Source organism: Sceloporus occidentalis, unplaced genomic scaffold (genome assembly GCF_023333645.1).
Source record: "Sceloporus occidentalis isolate IW3139 unplaced genomic scaffold, rSceOcc1.0.p SCAF_133, whole genome shotgun sequence".
Lineage (NCBI taxonomy): Eukaryota > Metazoa > Chordata > Lepidosauria > Squamata > Phrynosomatidae > Sceloporus > Sceloporus occidentalis.
This window is the reverse complement of record NW_028317113.1, coordinates 531544-558205: the sequence shown is the minus strand read 5'-3', so window position 1 is coordinate 558205 and position 26662 is coordinate 531544. Positions and strand designations below refer to the sequence as shown.

The following is a 26662-nucleotide window of genomic DNA, read 5'->3' as shown; positions in this document are numbered from 1 at the left end:
TAGTAGCTACATAAAAAAAAGCTTTGTATTTGCACATATCTCCTTTCACTGCATTAAGGTTAGCTAATTTCACGATACGTGTTTTCGTTCACGTACAAAAAACTAGTGCAGCTATTTATGCTAAAATCTGACACCAATTTGAGGCTAAACCAGGTTTATAGAAAAAGTCCCTGGTTAGTGAGAAGAGTGTTCAGATTACGGTGGAAAGAGACAACACAATGCATTTATATTAGTTGTTGGAATCCATTTCAACTGCACGCATGTAATAGCTACTTTGGTTATATACGTTTACCTTTTAGTTAAAAGGTAACTATTGCCATCACAGCTTGTGGCAGAAGTAAATTAATTTATTAAAACGACAGCTGTTTGTAATCATGCAACTCGTGACAAGTAGTTAGGATGGCTGCTCCCATGGTATACACATACAATGGGTTTTAAATAGGCAAGTATTGCTTAGGTTTGTTTAGTTTATAATACTTTTGTAAAAAGTGCTAGACCCCTCTCTCTAACCCTCTTATGCTTGTGGCTCCATGACTCCATCACATGACTCCATCTAGTCTAGTCCCTGAGAACTGCCTCGGTTGTGTGGTAAATGGAGCAGCAAAGTGATTTGATGTAGCTCTCTACCATGGTTTTTTCCACAGGTGTTCTTGGTAACAGTTGAGCCAAGCATTAAGCTAAATTAATTCAAGACAATTTTAGGAAATGGATTAGAACACAACATATCTCTGCCTACATGCAGCTAGCACAACCATTTATTCTAAAATAGTAATTACTAAGATGGGTCACTCACTGGTGTAATGACTGAGCCGAGGGCTGTCTGCTTTGTCTTGTCCATGATATTTAACATCTCTAAATTTGTATGATAGATGTAATTTCATTGACCATAAGGTCCCTTAATTAGGAGCACTTTTACAATTCTGCAGGACATTCGGCTGGCGGTGCATTAAAACAGTTGGAGTGCAAAAGGTTAGACATCCATGATATGGACATTTTTGTTCTACTAAGTAAAAGAAAACAGGTGTGATATGTGTGAATATCTAGATGTCATTATAACTGGCACAATGCAGGATATGTATTTTGAATGTAAAATTTTGGTTTTCTAAAAATAATGTTATAGATTTGAAAATGTGTCATATAATTGCCCTTTTTGTTATATGTGGAACCTGTTAAGTGACTGTTAAGTCAAGTGTCTGCCTTATGTGAAAGTCTCCTCTGTCTACAGTGCAGTGACACAGAACACATTTTTGCATCACATTAGTCTATTTTTAAGCTCCAGCATTATTTCATAGAGCTCATGGGCACAATGACTAATTACCAACTAGGACAGCCACACAGGCCAATGTATTTCTTAACAGCCTTCATGGGACTAGGTAATGTCTTCAGAACATGGAACAGTGATAGTCTCCATCTATATGGAGTTGATGAAGAAAAGTACAGGTCTTCCCGCTCCCTAATTTAATCACTTTGGCTATTACCCTTAAGACACAATTTGACCCAATACAGGAAATATGGATGAAGAGTGACAGACATGCCAAATATTTTAATAAAACTAAACCTCCTGCCTCTTAATAATGGCTATGTATTTGCCCTCGAATTTACTTAGGGGGTAAAATGGCACCAAAAGTGGTTTATTAATCTGAAATGAATAGGGCATATCATAGGTTTAAAACGCTGTAGACCTAGGTTACTATTAACGCATTTTTGGCGAAGTACCTAGAAAAGCAAAAAAGAAATGTTTAAGAATATTACAGATTATTATCATGCAAAGACACCATGACTACTTGCCATTGCATGTGGTTACCCCAAACCTCTAGCTTCATGTATGCTAGTAACAAATATTGAAGGCTTCAGTTAAGTCTCAGTAACTTACATTGTTATAAAATAGAAGAAATTTATTTTATCACTTTTATTGTTCAAGCCGCTGTCTATGCCATCACAACTTCGACTTTTGTAAAAAACAAACATCCAGGGCTGACATCAAGCGTGTATAACCAGCAAAGCTTCATTGGCCCAGCCTCTGAAGGAGCTCTGGTGCTCCACAGTCCCACACTAGTGTACTTCCCTACAATCTCTACCTTGTATATCAATACAATACTTAAGGCCAAAAGACAGGTAACATGTAATTCTGTATTAATTGAGAAAGGTGGCTAGACTGCCTATATCCCAGGGTGAAAAGTAAACTCTTACCCTAAACTGCAAGAATCCTTCTGATTAAAACCTTACACAACTCTCCTCCATGGACTTCACAAGAGGTAGTTTTAGTTTTGCTTAGTTTTTTATTTTCACTTTATTCAAAAGATAAACCAGGATACACACTGATGTGGTCTCCCCTTCAGCTTCTAGGTACCTTAAATTTTATGTAACCACTTTGGGTATATTATATATGTACCCAAAGCAGTCACTTTCCTTTCCTTTTTTTATTTTTCTGCACTATTTCTCCTCCACATGTTCTACATTGTTAAAAATGAGGCAGGGCTACAGAACTCTTCTCTTGAAAAGGTACTTTTATTTTGGAAGAACAGTGAAAATGTTCATTAATAGCATTATAAATAACTTTATCACTGTGTACCCTCTTCCTTTATAAAAGCAGTTTAATCAAACAAACATTTGCAATGAGCTGTGGAAAAAGAAATTAGGTTATTACCATTTATTATGCCACGTAATACACCACGTCTGCCTTTTGCAGCTGTCTGTTTTACCTAGACCCCATCAAATGTGCTCTTCCACCTGCTCTCCTGAATGTAACACTTTTGTAACTAAATGCAGCATGAGAAACATCATTCCTAGTAGTGTCAAAGGCCCCATAGAAACAGAAAAAAGCTTCTCAAAAGTTCATGTTTTTGTGTGACTAAACTTCTTCATAGAAAAAAATTAAACGCCAAATCTGCCAATGTTTATTTGCTTGCATACGAGATGTACAAGTGCAATTAATGATTTGTCTAAGTGGAATGTGACCTTTAATTCTTTGCCTGCAAAAAAGTTAATGCACATTGGTGCCCTGTTAAAAACACAAGCTAGTTATGCTGGGTAAGCCATTACTGTATGTTACCAACTCAAGGGCTTGTGTGTATTTTTCACTAAAGGATTCTTGCTGAACTAAATCTTAAACGCTGCGTAAACTGTTGGCGCTATATAAATAAAGGATAATAATAAAATAATAATAATTAAACAAAACTCGGATGCAATTACATGGCTCTCAGAACCCATTTTAATTGTTATGACCATCCTGTATATTTTCTTTCTCAGCCATGGCACTTTTTATGCACTTGAATTATTCATTAAATCTGCAGGAGACACAATAAGTAATTGCTTCTCAAAATCAGCATGAAGGTCTTTGCCCTTAATACAAGCACATAGTATTAACCCCATTTCAATATCTGATAGGGGGGAGTAACATGTGCTATGCCTTATTTATTCCTTTTTGCATATCTATTGGGTACTCAATGATACATGTTTCTTGATAGTACAGCCGTTTACCTTGAGTTACCCAATGGTAATTATCTAGTAGTGCAGTCTGCTCAAATGAGCAAAAGTGAAGTGTATCCTTCGTACGTGCTAATTTATGAGCCATCTGTCTCTGAAATACTTCTAGTAAATCAGCAAGAAGCACCATAAAATGTTGTTCTGAACAACCAAAGTCAAGATATTTCCTTATAAATATGTGAGTCTGTCCATTTCCTGCTTGGTCCATGTGTGCTCCACTCGCAGTACTTACATTTCCATTGAGTCTGATGGCTTCATTGTTTTGCTTTAGTATCTTCATCCTGTACATTCTGTCTTAATTATGACCCCATGGCTATATTCTTCCTGTCATTACCTAAGGTTATCTACCTTTACAATCGTTTTTGAAATCATTTCATAAAATAACGTCTTCCATCTTAGAGTTGGGCCTCATCATTGTACTAAGGGCCTCAGATGCTGGGTAGCCACAAACGAGTGAATTGCCTAGCTCACAAAAGCCCATCCGTTGATTTATCAAGATGCAAAAGGGTCCTATGAGACAGAAAATTATTTTGCAGATGTTAACAGAGCATTCATGAGATAGATTATCCAAGACATTTCTTTCAAGTTTTCTTTGGTGCTGCCTACTACTATTTGATAAGAATTCAAAATATTCAAATACAATTTGCTGTTTTGTGAGTAAGGTAAGGAAAAGATCATCTCTGAATCCTCCAATATCATCTGCAAAATATATGAAGATTTGTTTAAAAGACCAGTGAAATGAAGGAACTAAAAGATACTAGCTGAAATAAGGAACTTTTTGATGACATCACTCCCAGTGAAAGCATTGTGTTGCACAATAATACTTATCCAAAAATCCTAAGGGTAATAGAAAATCACAATTTTGTGGCACTAGTATAACATTAAGGTAAACATTTTGCATTTGGTAAAATGACTCAGTAAATTAAAAATATACCAAGAATACATTGGACAAAATATATCACAATTCTTAAGATTTGTGAAGGGCACTTTCGATCCTTCAGATAGTATAATTGTAATTAACATAAGGGCCTCAGCCAGTATCTGAATAAACATATCCACACGGGATATTCACAAGAAAATTAGTACGCAGCTGTATGCTAAACTGAAAGGATTGAAGAAAATATAAGTAAAGGTCAAAGTATTCAAATATTCCCAGCTCATTTCCTTTCTACAATGCTTATTGATTCTGACCATCTTCAGACAATTTAGGGTTCTAATCAGTGGTTTATTATGAATGAGCCTTCCAATTAGAGAAGAGGCTAGCCAGTTGGGAACATGATATTACCAACAGAAGCTGTATCCCTCATGGCTGCAACCATTCATGATATTATATCAGCAATTTTTATTCCATTGTGTCTTTTATTTGCATGTAACACTTTTTGGCAAGTTTTAGAAACATGATTAGCAAAATAATCTGATGAGTAGGTGTGTTCCTGGGTTGTAATCGTTTTGGGTTACTCCATTTCAGGCTGAGTAGTATGGTAGCTAGGGTGGGATTATGGGTCTATGTCATTTAGTAGTGATAAAAACATTAGTTAAATTCTAAAAAATATAATTGCACCCATGTCAAATAGTGGGATGAAAGTAAAATACACAAATAAGTAGGAAATCCATATCAAAGTGAGCATGAATGTGGTGTTATAGTAACTATTTCTAAATTCAGTGGCATATATGTTTTGTTGGAGCAGCTCTGTGGTGTCTTTTTTGGTACAGTCCATGTGTTGGCATTGAGATAGAAAATTTGCATGAATTGAGTTTTTTTATGGTCTAAAATATATATATACAAATATCCATCTAAGTTGCACTAATACTTTGCACACCCCACAAAATTTCTTAGCAGATTTTGTTTTCTATTGATTCTGAATCACAAACCAAGTATTTTTAAACAGGGTAAAAATCAATTAAGGTTTTTTGATGGGCCAGTGAATAGAGACCATTATATATTAAACCTTGCTGAGCCAAACCAAAACTCACTACAACAGTCTGCAAAGCTACAGGACTCCAATTCTGCAATTTTCACAAATCCTAAGGGCATAAACATGCTGGAGAAATATTTCTCACACCAGGGGGAGAAATTGTTCATGGTTGGCCCCTTCTTGATATTCAATTGAGTGAGATAAAAATGAATAAACTCAATCTGATATCCAAGAGAAGCCATGTGAATGAAAAGTGGGTCAGCACCACTGGTACATTTCAGATCAATAGCCCTTTATTAAAAGGGAGTTGTGTACATCCTTAGTAAGAGTATAGTTTCGTTGTTATTTTATCTGTTGTGCAGACGTCAGTGCCATGCACTCATTTTGTGTTAATGGAATTTAATAGTCAACAAAATAGGATAAGAATACAGTAAGCTGGAAACAGAGGCATGCATAGCATGGCAGCCAGCACAGACTACATAAACCTGTCCTCTTCTGTCACCACTAACATTTCTATACGTCAATATAGAAAACACTGGATGGACATCTAACATTTCTTCTGACTGGTAAACCTAAATTGTATTTAGGTACTTGTACTTGTTAAAAGTAAATATACCCAACAAAATCAAGCTTAGCTTGTAAAGGGGAAATGAAGCAGTAAAGATCATATTCCTTACCTGGGAAAACTAGATATTGGGTGGCATTTATTTGTATGTCTATTGGGATTTTATACCTAACAATTAAGATATTTGATTTGTTTTAGAGTTTTTAGAGGGAGGTGACTCAGGTCAGAATTTCAAGTTAAGAAATTAATATGATTAGTAATAAAAACACACAATTCTCTTCAACACCTTGTTTATTGTTGTAAAACATGAAAAAGGCCAGTCTTGTATTATCCATGGTTATCCCCCATAACTGGTTTGGGATGCACACGAGGACGACCACGAGGCTGCCCCCTCCTGCGCAGAGGGCCTATCAGTCGGCTACCTGCCCAGGTAGGATTCTCACTGGTGCCCCTGGCCATAGTGCTTGGCATAGAAGACCCAGTTCTTGGATCCTGCAGAAAGAACTGGGCAAAAGAACAGGGAAGGGTGGCAGAAACAGAAGAAATACGGGTTCCTCTTGGACGTGTCAATCCTCCACGAGCCCTTCGGCCTGTAGTAGTACTACCGCTGCATGGTGTACCGCGGCCATCAGGAGCTTGGCCTTCTTGGGCAATTGCCCGCTCCTGTCTTCTCTTCCTCAGTTCATCTCTGATGTCACCAAGGACTCCTAGAAGCTGACGATGTAGCTCTCTGTCTCTAGCTCTCTCTTCCCGCTGACGAGTCATCTCTTCTTCTTTCAAAGCTAGCTCTTGGCGATACAGTTGGTCTCTCAACTTTTCTAGTTGCAGCAAACGATGAAGACTAGCCCTCCAGCGAGCTCTCCTGTCATCTTTAGCCCGAGGGCGCCCAAGTCGTCTTGGCATTGTGGCGCTGGATGCTTGGTCACCCTCAGGATACTCGGAGGAGAGGAGAGATTCGTTGCAACTGTGCTCACTGCGCTGAGAAGAAGCTAACTGATGGTCATCTTCGCCTTCATCATTTTTACGGTGGTCCTGCAACAGAGGCCACACCATCCCACCTGGCAAAGAACCAATCTCTGTTTGCTGGCTACCACCATCTCTCTCTGACTGGGTAGACTCTGCAGATTCTGGAACTCTTTCTGAAGGGGGGATATCCGAGTCACTCTCGTCACCCCAACCTGTATGTGCAGATAAATAGCAGAGGGGGTCCTCTGTGGAGGAAGCTAGGGGCCCTGGGGAGACACGTCTAAAGGACTGCTTGATTTGCCGTCCCACAGTAAGAGATACTCGCACTTCCTCTTGTGCAGGGGACCAGTGCTCCAGGTAGGGATTAATTATCATTCCTTGACATCTTCTACTTTCCACCTCTTGGTCTTCTGTATCCCCTTCCACCGATGTAGTGCTATAGGTAACCAGTGTGCCACTCCTCTGAGGTGGTGAAAGCGCTGATCTCATTGGGGACCTTTGATTTGGCAGTGATGATGCTGTAAAAACAATAAAACTGATTTAATGCCTTGTGGCACACTGTGAGTAACCATATAAATTTTAGCAAGCATGACTTCCCCTTTTTTGTACTTTACACTAAAACCCTTGCTAACATCCTACCATCCTACTCAAATTAATACGACAAAATCCCTCTCTCTTTCAATGTTTTTACGTGTTTGAGAAATAAATGTGATTATTGCTTGTGTGCTCTTTAGAAATTAGTATTTGCAATTTAACCTGCATGGGGATTCAAGTCTACAGCAAAATTGTGTTATCAGAAGTACAATAATAGTACTATGAAAATGCAACCAAGAAGTGTCCACTGTATATGGGTATATAGGGTAGGGTGTTCTTGAATTAAGATTTCCCACTCCAATTTAAGCAGAAATTGTTAGGACAGACACCTGTAGTTCTGATATCCACAAAAGGCTGCATTGCTTTCTCAATTGACTTTCACACCTTTGAAACACAATGCACAGACATACAAGCAGAATATGGCTGATGCAGACTTTTCCCCATGCAGATGCCTGAACTACTCTGCCTTTAGCCCCTGCTGTTGCCTATAAAATTTAAGATGGGTTACATGGCATATGGGCCTCGGCTATGGACCTTGTGGTGCAGAACCTTCAGCAGAAGCTAAAGAAGAGGGCTGCCTGGAGGTGCAGTGTCGGATGGGGTGGCTGGAGTCACACCTGAGGTCCTTTGCCGGAGCTGGTAGAAAACAGCATTAATTCAACAATGAGACCTGTGAATTAGCGCACTAGTGCACCCTACTAAAATAATAAAAATATAGGGATATGTGCAAGGATAAAGTGTCCCTATGCCTCAAATGAGCATTGAAAAATTACACTAGTATCTAATGCAAGCAATAAACTTTCACTATACTAGACTGTACATAAATGGATCGGTGAGTATGTGACCCCCTGTTTTGGAGGGCACAGAACTCTGCCTAATTTTCAATTAAGCAATCGCATGCCTCACTCCCATTGAATTCCCCCTCCAAAAAACAAAACAATGTCTTCCTATGCAACTGACACATGGATGGGCTTAGCTGGATAACTGGGTCTGTTAATGCTAATTCTGTCCCTTCCTCTGTTAAAGCTAAAAATAAGTCCCTAAGCACAATGCATTATATTGAATTCTGTTGAGCTTACCTGGATTAGCTTTGATGCCTTCCAGCTCACCCACCATCCTGCACAACATGCACGAAAGTAGGTCCCCCATCCCTGTTACAGGGAAGGGGTGTAATGAGCAGGGTAGCCCCTCCTGGCAGCCCTGATGGGGAAGCTCCACTTTAAATCTTGCCGAAGGTCCAGGCACCCAATGTCTTGTGTTGACACTCTTGGTACATCATGCATAGCCGAGGCCGCTGGATCTGTGTTCAATAGTTGGGGCATTCTTGCATTTGTTTAAATTATTTGGGGGGTAGGGATATTTTGACACAGTCTTAGTTTGTTTTGGTTATGTTGTTGGGGTAGAAAGGGGGCAGAAACAGTTTTTTATAGGCTTTAGTGTACAAGCTGGTTTACCTAACCCTTCCAAATTAGATTACCTGGACAGGGCAACTTTAACGGGGAGATATCTGCTTCCTTCGTGATTGTATGTAAATACATGCGAGTCATTTCATGAGTACAGCAGTCCTGTACCAGACATAATAATCTATCACTGACTTTCTGTAGCTGCTGTTTTAAGTGTGGAAAGGTAAGCGGTAATGTGCGTATATGTATGTATTTACTTCACAGATTATGTTGCTAACCAAGTTAGATATAATACTATTCAACCCAAGAATACAAGGAACAAACTGGTCAGCGTTGAAAACATATCACTGTTAACAGAACACATGTAAGATGCTTATATGTAAACAGTAGTTCCAAAATACCAGCCTCACAGACTTCTAGTAGGAATGAGTGCTTTCTTTTGTGTGATCCATCTAGGTTTATATAGGATGCTCCTGGCCTCTTACTGGTCCTTAAAAGGTGGATTCATTAAGTATTGTAAATGCTTCAAAGGATGCAACTTTAATTAGACATTCACTTCACCCAAAAAATTGTCCAATACACACATGCTGTAATAAGGAACAAGCACATAACCGAGTCTCAATCAAGCATTTAAAATACACTCAATGCAGGCCATTTTTCGGTTTAAAATGTAATTAAGACTGAGAAACTGAGACCCACTAACACAGCAATGATTAAGCACATATTAAGGAGCTACACGTTATATGTTATCTCAAAAATATCCCATAAGTAAATAATAAAGAGAACTATAGCAGTCTTTCACCAGAAAGAAGTTATTATATCCTTACACGTGTAACAAAAAAAAATTCTTGTAAATCCCACCCTACATTTACCATGTGTTTCTCTGTTGACAAATGTATAGTAAAACACAGTGGTGTAACTATTAAAGCTAGAGAGCTTTCCACTGTGAATGGGCCCAGTAGTTCTACACCCCATGTTCTTGATGGCTCACTGTGAAGGAACCAGGTCCTTGGCCTACCTGGTTTTCGTAATTAATGGAAACATTAGATATTTCATATGGTAGAGGGCAAAAAGAAGTAACAGTGGAATAAAGGTTTCCTGACTATTCCCAACAGACCAACATATATGGCAACACTAGTGTAGAAAAGCTCTTCAGAACAGCAACCCTGAAGATAGTTTAGCAGATGCTTGGTCCTTTCCCATCTGCTGCACTGTCCAGTTGCAGTAAAAGGTCTGGAAAATGTAAACCTTTAAACAGATTACACCAATGGGCTGAATTACATCTTAGTCTGCATCATGAAAAACCTAAGGACCACAGACAGTTTTATAATGTGCCCATTTTGCCAGCCAATGAAAGCTGAAAAGCTACATAAGAAGGAGTAAGCAAAGCCTTGCCAACATCCTTTGGTGCATCCATGATTCCTTAATGTAAACACATATCTAAATTAGAATCATTTTTCCTCTACTTGCCTCCCACTCTACAAATAGGCCTATTTATATACCACGAAAAATTCATTGAATCACACGATCCATGAAGCAGGATGGCTTCTGCATCTGAGCTTCTGCATTTTGTAGCTTTTGCTAGGAGATACAATTAAATGCACTGTAAGGGTGAACAATTATTTACAGAATAATCACAAAGCCCTTTTTTAGAAGGCAAAACTGGAGATGTGTGGAAGACATGTTTTGCTAAATAGTTCCAGGGGAGCATTTGTTGTTTATGCTAAATATAGGGTGTACAGATACTCAAAGATACTTAATAAACACTAGAATATAGAGGGATTGAATGCCTTTGGGCAGCTGCCAGTGGTGTATCCTGGTCTAGGCCGACTAGGTAGGCCCAAGGAGCAGCAGAAGAATAGCAAGAGAGAAGCGAAGAGTAAGACGAGTGATAGAGACGATAAGAGGAAGGAGAGAGAGATAGTAGAAGAATATTTCCCTAATCCTACATTTTATAGTTCTACTTACTAAATAAACCCATGTAACTATGTTTACAGATATGCTAAAATGAACAATATATATATGTAATAAAAAAGCCACCTTAATTTTCTCAATAGCTACACTATTACTCCTCTATTACTCCTCATTATCTTATCTCTACTTTTTGATAATCTGCAAAGTTTTAAAGCACATATATCACCAAAGCAATTACAATAACTGCAAAAGAAAAGCTTGAACTATAAGTGGATTTAATTAATACAATTAAATTAAACTAAAAGTTGTGACAGTTCCCCTTTCAAGTTTGGGCCATATAATCCAGAGTACTAGTATCTCTCTATATATACAAAAGTTTGTCAATGCACACGAGCTGATCATTCCACCTACTGCATAAGTGTATTAAATCTTGCTTGCAAAGCTAGGATAAAAGATTAGAATAATTTAAAAAAAAAAACCTAACTTTTTTATTGCCAATTTTCATAATTTTGCTATAGTTATAAATATGTCACAAACTAATAAAGAAACTACACCTCACTTATGGAAATATATTATATTTATATAACCACAATAGATTAAGCTATTTTTAATGCCTAGATACCAGGGTGTCAAAATAGTACAAAGGAAAGCCAATAAAATTTTCCACGCTATTTCCTCATGTATGGAAATTAAATACAATTAAAACTACATTTTTAGCAAATTCATCTAATATATCTGCATGTACCTAAAAGTAGATTGCACATATACCGTATTGGCTCGAATATAGGCCGCACTTTTTTCCCCCCACTTTAAGTCTTTAAAGTGGGGGTGCGGCCTATATTCGGGGTCTAGCGCCCGACGCCCGGGACATGCAGTACCGGGCGCCGGGCAGGCAGCGGGGTTAGGATACAGATCCCCCGCAGCGGTGCAGGGGACCTGCATCCTACTCCCCGATACGCTCAGACAGCCTCCCCTGCCAGCACTTCCCACGGGGGGGGGGGGGTGCCGGCACGGGAGGTTGTCTAAGCGCATCGTGCGGACCGTCCGCACGATGCATTTTACCTCTGCCGGGGGACTTACCGGAGCAGACTCCCGGGTGTCTTGCGGGGCCGGCGGGGGACATCTAGGAAATACGCGTATACAACTTCCGGTGCCGGCACCGGAAGTTGTATACGCGTATTGCGTAGATGTCCCCCGCCGGCCCCGCAAGACACCCGGGAGTCTGCTCCGGTAAGTCAGGGGGGGGGCAGAGGACGACAGTGGCAGCATATCTCGGGGGGGAGGGGGAAGGGGACGGAGGACAGTGGCAGCATATCTCGGGGAGGGAGGACAGTGGCAGCATATCTCGGGGGGGGAGGACAGTGGCAGCATATCTCGGGGGGGACAGAGTGGTAGCATGTTTTTTTGGTGCTTTTTTAAAGAAAAAAATTTTCTTTAAAAAAGCACCAAACTTTTAGGGTGCGGCCTATATCCGAGCCAATACGGTATGTGAGAATTGTATAAAGATGAATATAGGCATAAAATACATATTTCATCAATAATTATACCCTTTTTGAGGTTTACAGCCTGATGACCACCATCAAGTTCATTATTCTATTGGTTAGACATCTACCTGTTTTTTTCTTTAACATAAATATTTACATTGATCTATGTATTTATTTTTATTTATTTTTATTTTTTTTTCCTATTAAGAAATGAAAATGTTATAAGATTCTCACATTTTAATTAAGCAGCTGGCTTACCAAGAGAAAAGGATGTAGCCTACACAAAATACAGCAAATTCATAATTATCAGGTCAGGTAACAGAATAAAAAAGGGCTATTGACCAGTACACTGAACACTCCATAGAAGGCATGACAGTCACCCCTCTTCTGGTCAACCCAGCCTTCTATACGAGTACAGCGATTAAGGAGTGCATGTAATTCAATGCTCAAAATTGTCATTAAATATTGATGAGCCACCACTTAAAACAGCAGCAGCATGCAACAAAAAGTTACATATGCAGTTAATTCATCCATCAGAATAAATTCAGCTGCTTTAGAAAGAAAGAAAAAAAAACCAACTATTTACTGGTGTGTGTGCAGCCTCTGGAACAGGAATAAGCCCAACTGATTACAAGCTCACCACAACTTCCAGAAGCAATGCATTACTTTATCCCACGCGTATAACTGCACATAGCACAGACAAGCAAGGCAGCAATTAAATGGGAAGTATGTATTTATTTTTAATAAGATTTCAGCAACCCAACTACGTGGTTGACCTCATGAACCCACTTTGCCAACCAAGTACAATGTGTTTGTTGGTTTTTGTTATATGTCTGGGGTTGTTCATGATATCCCTGCCATTTCTGCACATCTTAGAAAAAAATGTTTAATGTTTTTGGAAATGTGCTTTCTCAATCAACTCTTTTGGCATTAGACTGCATTAGATCTCAAAATATTGAAAAATTATAATTTATGAACAACCTAGCCTTCTCTAATTCTTTTTAATATTATAAAAAAATGTATTTATATATATATATATATATATATATATATATATATATATATATATATATATATACACACACATACATATATAAATACATACACACACACAACCGTTAAAATGTTTTGGGTCACTTAGAAATGTCATTGTTTTTAAGAGAAAAGAAAATTTTGTCCATTAAAATAACATGAAATGGTTCAAAAAATACAATGTAGACATTGCTAATGTTGTAAATGACTATTGTAGCTGGAAACAGCTGATTGTTTAATGGCATATCTTCATAGGTGTACAGAGTCCCTTTATCAACAACCATCACTCCTGTGTTTCAATGGCATGTTGCACTCCCTAATGGCAAGTTTAAGTTGCGAATTCATCATTAGAAATTCTTTCTTTCCCATGAATAGTGACCCCCAAACTTTTGAACAGTAATATACAGTATATATAAGCTTGGGACAACAGTAGTCTAAATTGGAAAAAAAAAAGACGAGTACCGCAATATATACCATTTATTGAACTAACATTCCATTTTAAGGGCAAGCTTTCGAGAGTATCAACCTCCATTTATCAAGTCAGAAGCAATACTAACCATAAAACATGTAAATGAGACATGGGTGCGGGTTACAGGGGTTAAGGAGAATGCTAAGAGACTTATAAGGTATAGGTCACAACAGTCTTAAGGTGGTGGTAAATTAGTTTAGAAAGTGTAGCCAGTGCTTCTTTTATAGTGCATATTATATTATGTAATCAATATCAGAAACACTTTGAAAATATGTTATAGCATTACTAACATCATATTGCATGTGAAACTGCAATTAGAACTAATTCCTCAGTGAAAAAAAGAGTACTTCAAGAATATTTGATAGAAAGGTTTATATTAACGGTTGGAATTTGTTGCTAAAGACAGATGCATTTTAATCTATAATCATATGGTTTAACCACATTCCATAAATGGGAGTTTTTATTTCACAGAATGAATAATACTCTAGAAGATCTATTCTGATGAATGTAAAGTATAGCTTCCGAGGCTTCTCAGTAAATTATAAAATATACCATATTTGCTCGATTATAAGACGAGGTTTTTTTCAAAGCAAATGCTCTGAAAAATACCCCTCGTCTTATAATCGGGGTCGTCTTATAATCAGACCTCAAATAGGTCTGACTGTGAGACGACTAAGATCCAGGTCCCCCGCAGCTGCAGGGGACCTGGATCCTCCTGTCTCCCCCCCGCCCGCCCCACTTACCGGTACTTCTGAGTCCCCGGTGTGTAGCTGGGGCAGCGTGTAGATGTCTACGCGATTCTGCTAGCCACGCCTCCTTCCGGCTGCACCGTAAGTGCGTGGGATCTACACGCTGCCCCGGCTACATGACAGGGAAGTCAGAAGCACCGGTAAGTTGGGCGGGGGAGTGTTAAATGGGGGGCATAAGGCATTTCTGGAGGCAGAGTGCTCTGTGAAATGCCTTTTAACCCCCTTAATGCCACTCTGCCTCCAGAAATGCATTTTTAACCCTCTATACGCCACTCTGCCTCCTGAATGCCTTAAACCTCCCTATATGCCACTCTTCCCCATAATATGCCTTTTAACCCTCTAAATGCCAGAGTGGCATATAGGGGTATAAGGCATTTCTGGAGGCAGAGTGGCACATAGGGGGTCAAAAGGCATATCATGGGGCACAGTGGCATTTAGAGGGTTAAAAGGCATATCATGGGGCACAGTGGCATATAGGGGGTATAAGGCATTTCTGGGGCAGATGTGCATAACTGGGGGGCAGGTTGGAAAATAGAAGGAAATAAAACCAAAATATTTTTCTCAATCATAGCTTTTATTAAAAAAAATAGTTTAGATGAATTAACATTTACTGGTAAAACTTTATTCCTATAGGGTCGTCTTATATTCAGGCTTTCTTTTTTTCCTAAATTAATATTCAGATTTGGGGGGTCGTCTTATAATCAGGGTCGTCTTATAATCGAGCAAATACGGTACTAAGCTGTATTATTAATATTTAATATCTAAGCAACAAGAAATACGGTAATACATTAAGAGGGGGATTTCACAACACATACAGAACTGAATACAGTAAATGAAAAAACTATACCCAAACCAGAATCACTTGTCTACATATATCTTACTTACTTGATGCTAGCAACTGTATTATAAGATTGTGATCAAGAAAATGGAATGAAAAATGATCTATGTCTGATCTGGGAAATGCAAAGGTAAAAAAACCCAGAATGACACCATACCCTGCTAGGTTATACTTGCTTGAAAATCTGTTAGGTGTCAGCAGTAGAAAGATGTGTGATTGAATCAGGAGGAGAGAGCTGTATTCTTTAAACATATTTCAGGCAAATTGACCATTGTTATGCATTATGAAGTTAAAATGTTCAAATTTGAACCCCCACTTAAAGAATATACCATCAAGAAAAAAGTTAGGATTAGTTACAAATCTGAAGAAGCCTAGACCCAATTCAAGTAACATAAACAGAAAAAGAATTGTGATGTATGAAATGTATGGCAAGGTCTTCTGCATCTACTTGTGTCATCTTTACCAAATTTGCTCTTTTTCTTTTCATGGCTTTCACAATACAATGCTATTCTCATATACTGATTGGTGAAGATAACTGACATTAAAGAAATAGAACCCATGAGAGACAACGGTTATTATTCTGTATGTCCACAAAGGCAGGCTAGGTTTGTTTTTCTGCTCTCGGTAAGTATTCACAGAAACAATCTCATGTAAATAAAGACCCACAAGGAAACCAACATAATTATATATAAACTGAACACATAGAGAGGTCAATTCACGATGATAATGATAGACCAGAGAAGAGAACAGACCATGATGAATAGTAAAAAGAACATACAGCTAGACCTTTGGCTACTGACAATAACACCTTGCTGTATGTTTATAAGCATTGTATGCCAACAACGGATACTTACAAGTGTTGGGTTTGAGGATGCTGTTGGCAAGTGTTGGTCCTGATGGTGCAGACATGGAGAAGACAGAGATGCAGTCATCATCCTGGGAGCAGCCAGCTTGGATGGCACGGAGGTAGCTGTGACTGCGCATTCGGAAACAGCCAGGGAGATCCAAGGCCTCTACGGCATGAGATTCCACTTCGCTGAACACAGATTCACACATGGCCCCTGACTGGTGGTTTAGTTCCCCTTTTATCTGTAAGGTTCAATGGACTGGAATCAGTATAAAATCATCTTATGAAATTACCGTAAATTACTACTCTTTTTTTATTCTTACAACCTCTGAGAGTAGGTTCCCTAAGTTTGCAAAGACAATAGAAAGCTATATACAATGGCTTGCACTCAATAATATTTTCAATGCGCTTACTTGGCCAATTGCTATTGAGCTCACTTTTAGAAAAGATAATCTATCATAACATGTATGGGTATTAACACCACAAAAAAACTGTCAGACTAGATGGCCCTAATGGTTCTTATGTGCTGTTTCTTTGAAGTATCCATGTGCTCACCTTGGAGGCCAAAAACAATTGGAATATGAGTGCTCACTGGTTTCTATAAGGGAATGATATTCCCACTCCCTTGTAATATCACATCTGGATTATTGCAACTCCCTTCTAACTGGTTTTCCCCTCTCTCGCCTTTCATCACTCCAATCCATTCTCAACACTGCAGATAGGCTAATCTTTCCTTGTCACCTGTCTTCATCCGCTGCTCCATTGTGTCAATCGCTCTATTGGCTCGACATAAACTTGAATTTGATTCTGGAGGGTATGACCCTGACCCACAGAGCCCTTAACTCTGCACCATCCTGCATCTCTACCCTCTTATCTACGTATACCCCTAACCGCCCTCTTAGTTATTCATGTGCTGTACTTCATCTCTGGAATTCCCTACCCTGTTCTCTTAGAGTTTCTGCAACATATGCGAATTTCAAAAGTTCACTGAAATCCCATCTTTTTTGACAAGCGAACAACATTTTCTTCTAACACATAGCCAGCATCCTATCCAAGCCATCTGAATGCCTTGGGGTGCAGGTAGGTAGAATTTTTTTTCTTTAGGTCATTTATATATTTTAACCTTAACCCCCTCAATTCCCCAGGGTAACCTGCTTCCACAGCTCACAATAGCCACCACCCCCTTGGGGACCCTCATTTACTTTTTTTTTGTTATTATAATAATTTTAAATGTATTATGAGGGGTACGTCATTTTTCAAGTTTCAATCAAGTTATTAACTAGAAAAATGAAAAGTTGCATGCCCTCACAAACAACTTTCAGATTAGTGAATGAATTATTCTTGCAACACCCCACTTGTCTTCTTGACTGTACAAGACTTAATGAATCTCAGGATTAAATTGAACTTCAAATAATCAACATGCAAATGCATGGTTGGATGCATCCGATCATAAACCTGCTGAGTACACGCAAAGCGATAGAGGGCACAGAGGTCATGCGAAGAAACCTTACTGGTATAATAGTTATGAGACAACAGTTGGCATTTGATAGACAGAATGGCTACTCATATGTCCTGATATGTTTCCATATATATCGGTATTACAAATTCTAGGTAACTAGACATCCTAGTGATTCTTAGGTGTTTTCCTGTATGCATCAATAATCTTATTCTAAACGTAACTTCTCCAGGTATGAAGAGTCAGTTATAGTAAGTTTAACCTCAACCGTGTGATGGTAAGATGTGAACATACAAAGTGGTGCTCACTGCACTCTTTCTTTAAGTTTCAAAGAACCAACTCTTATCAATTCAGCTATACTTGATTGAATCAACCATTGCTAAAATGTATGCGCAATTTAATTTATTTTTGTTTTTTAATTTTAAGTTTATAATTATTTTTTGAAGGCTAGATGAATATCAGGATTCAAGAGTATTCAAAAGGCAGAATGAAACCATCTGGTCCATACAGAAAGGGTGCCAGGTCCCATCAAGTATTTCAGAGGGTGACATGAACTGGCATTTCCTGGTGCACTTTGAGTGTGCCAGTTCGTATTTTAGTGACAGAGGGGAATAGGCTAGCATTAGCCCATTGTTTACATATAAACAGTGCAGGGTTTGGGGAAAAGATCAAGGAACACTGGTTATTATTATTTTACTGCACATGAGCTAAGGGACCTTAGCCTTTCTTAGATAATTAACTTCCTGACTGTGTTCACATAGCTGCAAAAGAAAACAACAACCATTGTCACCTCTTTGAACAACCAAGTTACAGTATTTGCTCGAATATAAGACAAATGCATCTCGTTTTATAAACAAACAGATACGATACTTATGTTTCTGTTCAGCTTGGCTCCTATTTCAGAGCTTTCATAGTTGAACTAAGTTTCTGCCTGAGCTGACCATATTAGATACACAGGTTACTCCTTTTTATTTAAGTTGGCCAAACTTTCATGATATGAGTTAGCCAGATGCTGTCTCTGATCTTTGTTAAACCAGTATCTGGAGACAGAAAGCTAAAGGATACCCTTTTATTGAAGTCTGAATTTTTTTTTATTTTTTTTTAATAAACCACATTTTTATTTACTTTAAGTAATATTGTATATGCTGTTATCTTTTAACCACTTTCAATTATGGAGATTATTAATGTGCTTCACATTTGGAGAAAATACCATACACAGAATTTGTGGGCTTGCTATTGCTATCTGGTAAGTGGCTTTAAAGGGTGCTTCACAGACAAACACTGATTTTATTATGTTTATAAAATGAACTGTATGACTAGGGTTCAATTCAGTTAGCGGTTTCGATAAAATTAGATTTTTGCTTTTATTCTTGGATCACATTGCTGCTATCACTATGTACTTCTGGCATTCAATATTAACCATTCATAATAGAAACATAGTACTGTTCTACAGTAACATACTATTCCAGTGATGGAGAACGCGTAGCACGCGTGCCGCTGTTGGCACGCCGAGCCGTCTCTGTGGGCACGCCGTGACTACAGTCATACACTGTAGTCACGGCGTCGGCTCCCGCGGACTACATCTCCCACGGTTCTGAACACTGAAGCCACGCCCAGGGGCGGGCTGGGCCGGGGGGCAATTGCCCCCCAGGCCGCCCGAAATCTAATCTAAACGGCCGCTGGGTGCTGATGCCGCCGGCCGCCGCTACTTTAATACTTTTTTTAAAAATTTAATATGGCAAGCCGGATCGGCTATTAAATGAAAAAAAAAATAGCATTAAAGCAGCGCCGGCCGGCGGCATCAGCACCCAACGGCCGTATGCAAGTGATGGGAGCAGTGTGAGGGGTGAAAGCTCCGCCCCCTCGCACTCACCTTTCACCCCTCACGCTGCTCCCATCACTATGCGGCCATCAGATTGTTGGAAATCGAATCTAAACGGCCGCTGGGTGCTGATGCTGCCGGCCGGCGCTACTTTAATACTTTATTTATTTATTTTTAATATGGCAAGCCGATCCGGCATATTAAATAAATAAAAAAAAAGGATTAAAGTAGCTCCGGCCGGTGGCATCAGCACCCAGCGGCCATTTAGATAAGTTTTCCAGCAGTCTGATGGCCGCATAGTGATGGGAGCAGCGTGAGGGGTGAAAGGTGAGTGCGAGGGGGCGAAGCCACTTCACTTGACTTGCCCCCCAGGCCTTAGGCTGCCAGCCCTCCCCTGGCCACGCCCCCTCGTTATTCAGGTTTAATTGCAGTGTTGGCACTTTGAAAAAAATAAGTCGTTTTGGTTTGCAGTTTGGGCACTTGGGCTCAAAAAGGTTTGCCATCACTGTACTATTCCATGGAGTTTAACCAAGTTGTTATTGAGCAAATCTTAATTAGGGTTAATAAAAGTTAATATTGCAGGAGCTTTTAACATGTATTAGGGAAAATTATGTTTGGAAGTTAGAAGAAAACTTGTTGCAAAAGATGTAAGTTTGAGTATATTGGTAAAGTAGCATCACACAATGTTCAATAATGCGTAGTGGGTACAAAACAATGTTGGTTTTATTTATAAAGAGCATTTGTATAGGACAGTTCCAAAACCAATGCAAGCACCATAAAACCAAAGGAATATTTCTATTCCATCGCAATGTGCGGCTAGCGCTGCCCTTTTATCCTGCTTTAAGGAGCATGAAAGAGAGAGCTCCTAGACGACCTGCCTTGGATACTTCTCTGATTCCTAAGAATAGGTAACTAAAATTACAATATGGAGGATGGAGAGCATGTATGAGCAAGGCACTTTAGCAGCTTCACCTGGTGGGTGCTAATTTTGCCCACAGGCAACCGCAATCAGTTATATGATTAGTTAATTTGAGCACTCCTTTTCTGCAAATCTGTATGCATTATTCTGGCTTTTTAGAGTACTTTCAGACCACATGGACAGCCTCTCCTCCAATCGGTGGAGAGTGTGTGCACAGAGACTTAGCTCTTTTGATGAAATGCTTCAGAATGCCTGGTCATTTGAGCTGATACTGGAAGTGGATGAAGAAAGAAGATAGAAGAAGAGGCAAGAGAAGAAGCCGAGCTGCATGGAAGTAGACAGGGGCATGGAAGCGATCAGCACAGAAGGTAGGGGAACATTGGGAGAGAGCATGAGATAGTGTGAGTAAGAGAATGAAGAAGGGTGAGCACAAGTGTGAGGGAGCATCAGTAAGAGAGTATAAAAGTGAATGAAAGTGTAAGAGTGAGTGAGAGTATGAGAAAGCATAAGAGTGTGTGTGAAAGAGCATGAGTGAGACAGCATGAGTAACAGTGAGAGACAATGAGTAAGTGTGTGAGACAGAGTGAGTGAGAGTAAGCGTGTGAGCCTGAAAGAGTAGGAGTGAGTGAGTGAGTGAGTGAGTGAGTAAGAGAAAAAGCAACAAAATGCAAATGAAAGCTCAAAGCCCTCTTGTTCCTTTTTGTTTGTTTTGTTGGGGTTTCTCCTCATTTTTAGACATTCAAGCCAAATAACAAAATCAGAAGCAGATTTTGTATAAATTCGTACAAATCCAAATGTGCAAATCTAATTTGGATTAGAAAATACCACATGCATTTCTATAATTTTGAAATAAATGGAATATTCAAATAGTTACTCACAAGACTTCTACTAACAGTAAATAATCTTTGAAAATATTTGATATGTATAAGTGTACTACATAAAAAATAAATAATATCACGTACACGTATTTATAATTTATATTAAAAAAAATTGTAACGCATGCCTTGCGCCTCTCAAACATCTGAAGTATGTGGCTCTTGGGTTAAGCAAGTTTGGCCACCCCTGCTCTATACCAACAGTACTGACACTGAACTGCTAAGATGGTACCTTAGACATCTTGAAACAAAAATAAGCTTAAACAAATTCTATATATCAATCAGTATATAATGTACTGATGCATTTATGAGTCAAGCAAACAGGCATCTGAAAATGCAGGGAGTGCAAACAAAATGTGGGAGGACATGCATACCGCCAGCATTCCTTCATTCTCCAAGCATTACTGCATATGAAAACAAGTAATTCCAGTACTTACCTGACCCAATATGGAGAGGCCATAGCCGTGTCCCTTTGGATGGATTTTTGGTGGCGTGCAGCAGCTGGGACAGTTACAGAGACATGAGTCAGAATATCGCTTACAAGGAAACCTAATAAAAAGTGAGGAAAAGAGGGAGCTAACAAAGGGAAACATAGATCGCAACTCAAAAATATACAGTATAATACATTATATGCTATTTTCAGAAACATCTTTTCTAGCAGGCATACTTTACTGGAAAATATTTTCCAAACTTTCCAATGCTTTAAAATAACACATGTATGTATTTGATCATGAATGAAGACACATCATATCTCCCAAGTGTTCCTCTTTAAAAGGGACAGCCCCTATTTTGGACCCAAATTCCTTTATCCCTCTTTGCTCCCCTGATGCCCCTAACAAAAGTTCAGAAGATTTTGTGGGTATGATTGTATCACAATGTTACATCCTTAGAAATCACAATAATGTGCATAGAACAGGACAAAACATTGTGTATATAAAATGCGTTATCCCTTAGCTGCACTTTACTAAGAAAGTTACATGGCTGCTTGCAGCAATCTTAGTTTCTGGCTTTATCCACATGGTTAAATAAACTAATTATGTTAATTGCAAAAACGCCTGCACAATTTTTAGTGTTGAGCCTTGACAAGGTTGTTAAACAGAGTCATATTTACTTTAGGTATCAATAGTACTTTATGTATTTTTTATTAATATACATTATAATTTTACTAACACAAGGCTTGAGAAACCTGCAGGGTTTTGCACGGTTGCCATCATGAATCCAGGGCTCCCAACAAGGTCACGAATGCATGGCACTCGTCTCACCACACTCCTTAGGGAGTAGGGTGCCAGATGGCACAAGGTAGGCAGTGGTGTGGCACATGGTGAGAAAGGGGAGAAGGGAGAGGGGGGAGAAGTGCATGTGAGTGTGTGTGAACTATAGTGTCAGAGTCAATGTGTATATGTATAGTGCTGGAGTCAGTCTGTGTGTATACTGTAGTATCAGTGTGTGTGTGTGTGTGTATATATACTGTAGTGTCCAAGTCAGTGTGTATATATATGTATATTATGTATAGTTTTTTCTATAGTGTGTCATTTTAATATATGTACAATGTTAGCCAGTGTGTGTGTCTGTATAAGGTGCGAGTGTTTATAGTGTTTTGTTTATGTTACAGTATGGCATTAGCATGAGTCTGTATGTCAGCATATAGTGTTAGTGTGTGTATAAGTCTACGATGTTAGCATGTGCGTACATGAGCTTAAAATGTTAGCGTGTGTGCGTTACCGTAAGGTCTTAGTGTATAGCAAGGCTAGACAAACCCTGGGCACCAGGAATATAAAAAGATGATTTGGGAAGAAAAAAAAAAGCTGTCTCCTAACTTTTTTGGGTGGCTCCTTTATCCAAACCAAATTTGTCTACCCCTGTACTAGCACATACATGAGTTCCATATTTTAGTACATTGATCATGTAGTTAAAATGTTTTCAAATGATAAACATTTTAGAAATATGATGGTGGTCTGTTTTTTCCATCAGTTATTCAGGGCAAGATTACTCAAAATATTATTCTATAAATTATTTTTCTGTTTTGCATGCTATGCCTGATAATTACTGAGCAACACATAAGTCACACATTTCTAATTCTGGTAAATAAGTGATTCTTTATCCAAATAATAATTGAATCATATATGTTGAGTGTCCTTCATTAATATATTAGTAATGGAAATTTCCATTCGTTTTTACCGGACATCCATTATTTAGGTATATTATAATTGATATAGGCCCTACAACCATTTAAGATATATAGCGCCTATACCTGCTATGCTATGTTTCCATACATTATTTGTGTATACCTGCAAATACAGTGTTATTATGTCTTATTCATTTGGTCTATACATGCACTTCAAAAAGAACGATGGATGCACCATGCTTCTCTCAGCCAGGGCATTGAAAATGGGTCATGGATGGGTATTCCAGCATGACAATGACCCAAAAAACACGGCCAAAGCAACAAAGGAGTGGCTCAAGAAGAAGCACATTAAGGTCCTGGAGTGGCCCAGCCAGTCTCCAGACCTTAATCCCATAGAAAATCTGAGGGATCTGAAGGTTCGAGTTGTCAAACGTCAGCTTCGAAATCAATGACTTGGAGAGGATCTGCAAAGAGGAGTGGGACAAAATCCCTCCTGATATGTGTGCAAACCTGGTGGCCAACTACAAGAAACATCTGACCATTGTGATGGCCAACAAAGGTTTTGCCACCAAGCACTGAGTCAAGTATTTGACCCCTTTGCAAAACATATTTCATTGAATAAAATGCAAATCAGCTTATTTGAAATGTCTTATTCTGGTTTTGTTTGTTGTTATTCTGTCTCTCACTGTTCAAATAAACCTACCATTAAAATGATATGATCATGTCTTTGTCAGTGAGCAAACATACAAAATCAGCAGGGGATCAAATAATTTTTTCCTTCACCGTCTAATTCTGAAGTGTGCATTACATTTATATATTATTTTTCCTCTTCCTATCCCCACCTTGAGGACATGAGGTGACATTTTCACATTTATTGCTCACAAGCAAGATGCAGATTAATAAACCCTCAGTGTTTTTCATCTTGCCTCGACTTGACTATGCAGCAAGCCGAGTTTCTGTTGAGAATACTGTTGAAATGGCTGTAATAAATATGCATACTTGACATTATGGACACTTGTGTGAGTTTTGTACCTCAGACTTGTCTCAGCTGCCAACATGCTTTACTTGACCTTTAGTGAAATATTTTAGAGATGAATATTCACGAGTACTGTATAAATTGGCACTACAATAAATTATCCAAGATAGGGCTATAAGGATAGGTTAACATAGACCAAAAAATGAACTATGTTATGATAGATTCTGTTGTAGGTGTTCATCTATAGCTACTGAAATGTTTTAAACGTAACTGCCAAAAATTTTTAACTCTTTGAGTTAAAAAAAAAAATACCTAAAATGAAGAGTGTGGTAATCAAGAAAGAAAATGGAGCTGTTGGGGCCAGTTTAATAATATAAAATAATGAATAATAAACCAAGATTAAGGTCACCCTGTTGACAATGTATCCTTTGCCAGTTCCTGAATATAGGTATGCTAAGGGACTATACAAAACGTAGTTATTCAGTAGAACTTTAAAACTACCTGTATGTTGTGTTGACATTTTTAATACACAGTGTGACCGTTTTTTTATCCCTGGCATGTAATAGACTCACCCCTCGTTAATAGCAAACCTTTTTACAACTTCTAAATATCTGCTACTAATACAACTGGAGCATGAACTAGTAGGTGGTTCATATAAATGACTAAAGCAGAATGAGGTCTATTCATTAGGCTGCAAGTCCTTTTAAATAGGGTGATAAGGTCCCTCCATGCACCTGTGTTTGATGGCAGCTGATAGGATGGGGAGTCACAGAATGTATGGGTGGGTTACAGGCTCCATCCCTCCCATTGTTTATTGTAATGTAAATTAAACCCCATCCCCCCATACCTGAGGGGAGGTACACTTGGAGTTAAGGATTCTATGGACCTTCACACGGACTCTTTGCCTATCCCTGGCTGTGTCCCTAGTGTCCCTACCATGACCCTAGCTAAATCTACAAAAAAGTGTCCCTCTGTACATTAATGGCCCATTTTCTGAATTTCTGTGCCAGGCAGTGATTAGATACACTATGTGATCAAAAGTATGTGGATAGTCCTCCTAATTACCGTATTTGCTTGTCTTATAATCAAGGTCGTCTTCTAATCAGACCTCAAATAGAGGTCTGGCTACAAGACTAAGATCCAGATCCCCCGCAGAGCTGCAGGGGACATGAACTTCCGGTGCTCCGTCATAGAAGCCCCACCGGAACTAACGCCGGCCTTCACCCGCTGCCCCCACTAGACACCAGGGAGTCAGAAGCACTGGTAAGTCGGGGGGGGGGGGGGGGGAGTGTTATATGGGGGGGGAATAAGGCTTTTCTGGAGGCAGAGTGCCCCATGATATGCCTTTTAACCCCCTTTATGCCACTCTGCCTCCAGAAATGCCTTTTAACCAACTATATGCCACTCTGCAGGTGGTGAGACACGCCGGCTGCTTTAATTTTATTAGGCGGCCGGCTTGCACGCACGTTGCAGCACCGTGTGCAGGGCCAGTCTGGTCACTCGGGCCGCACATTAAAGTCCGGCGGGCCGTTGGACGCCCCTGACCTCGACGCCAGGACAAAATTCCTGGCGCCTGGAATTTGTCAAGCCCAGGGCTAGGCCTCTTATTTATAGCGAAGGGTAATGTTAATGCTACGGCATACAAATACATTTTAGACCATTGTATGCTTCCAACATTGTCCACTGTCCACAAAGCAAGATCCATAAAGGCATAGTTTGACAACAATGGTGAGGAGAAACTCGTGTGACCTGGAAGGAGCCCTGATCTCAACCCCACTGAACAACTGTAGGATGAATTAGAACACAGATTGTGAGCCAGGCCTCCTCATCCAATATCATTGCCTGACTGCACTTTTGGCTGAATGGGCACATTCCCGCAGACACACTCCAAAATCTTGTGGAAGGCCTTCCAGAAGTGTGGAGGCTGTTATAGCTGCAAAAGGAGGAGGGGGGTTTCATATTAATACCCATGGTTTTGGAATGAGATGTCCAACAAGCCCATATAGATGTGAAAGGAGTCCACACACTTTTGGTCATTTAGTATAGTTATATTTTTTAGAACATACACGATCAGTAAGAGACAGGATGATATGATAAAACTGAGAAATAAGCATTTTACTAAAAACATTTGAAAAACTGGTAAACTAGTTTAAATGCTACACTCTGTATAAATATAAGCTTCAGGACCATAAAATGTAGTATTATCACTTCCATGTTGCTAAACAA

At 39.2% G+C, this 26662-nt stretch overlaps 1 protein-coding gene across 1 annotated transcript in view; it reads right to left on the bottom strand.

The window, feature by feature from the left end:
* The window catches only part of LOC149281383 (disks large-associated protein 3-like), a 55807-nt gene that overhangs the window by 17657 nt on the left and 11488 nt on the right, over window positions 1-26662 (bottom strand). Inside the window, exons 3-4 of the mRNA XM_089499318.1 lie at window positions 21773-21884; window positions 16271-16505 (exon numbers count right to left, since the gene is read on the bottom strand). Coding sequence (XP_089355444.1) covers window positions 16271-16505; window positions 21773-21884 — 347 coding nt within the window. The remainder of the gene's footprint in view (window positions 1-16270; window positions 16506-21772; window positions 21885-26662) is intronic.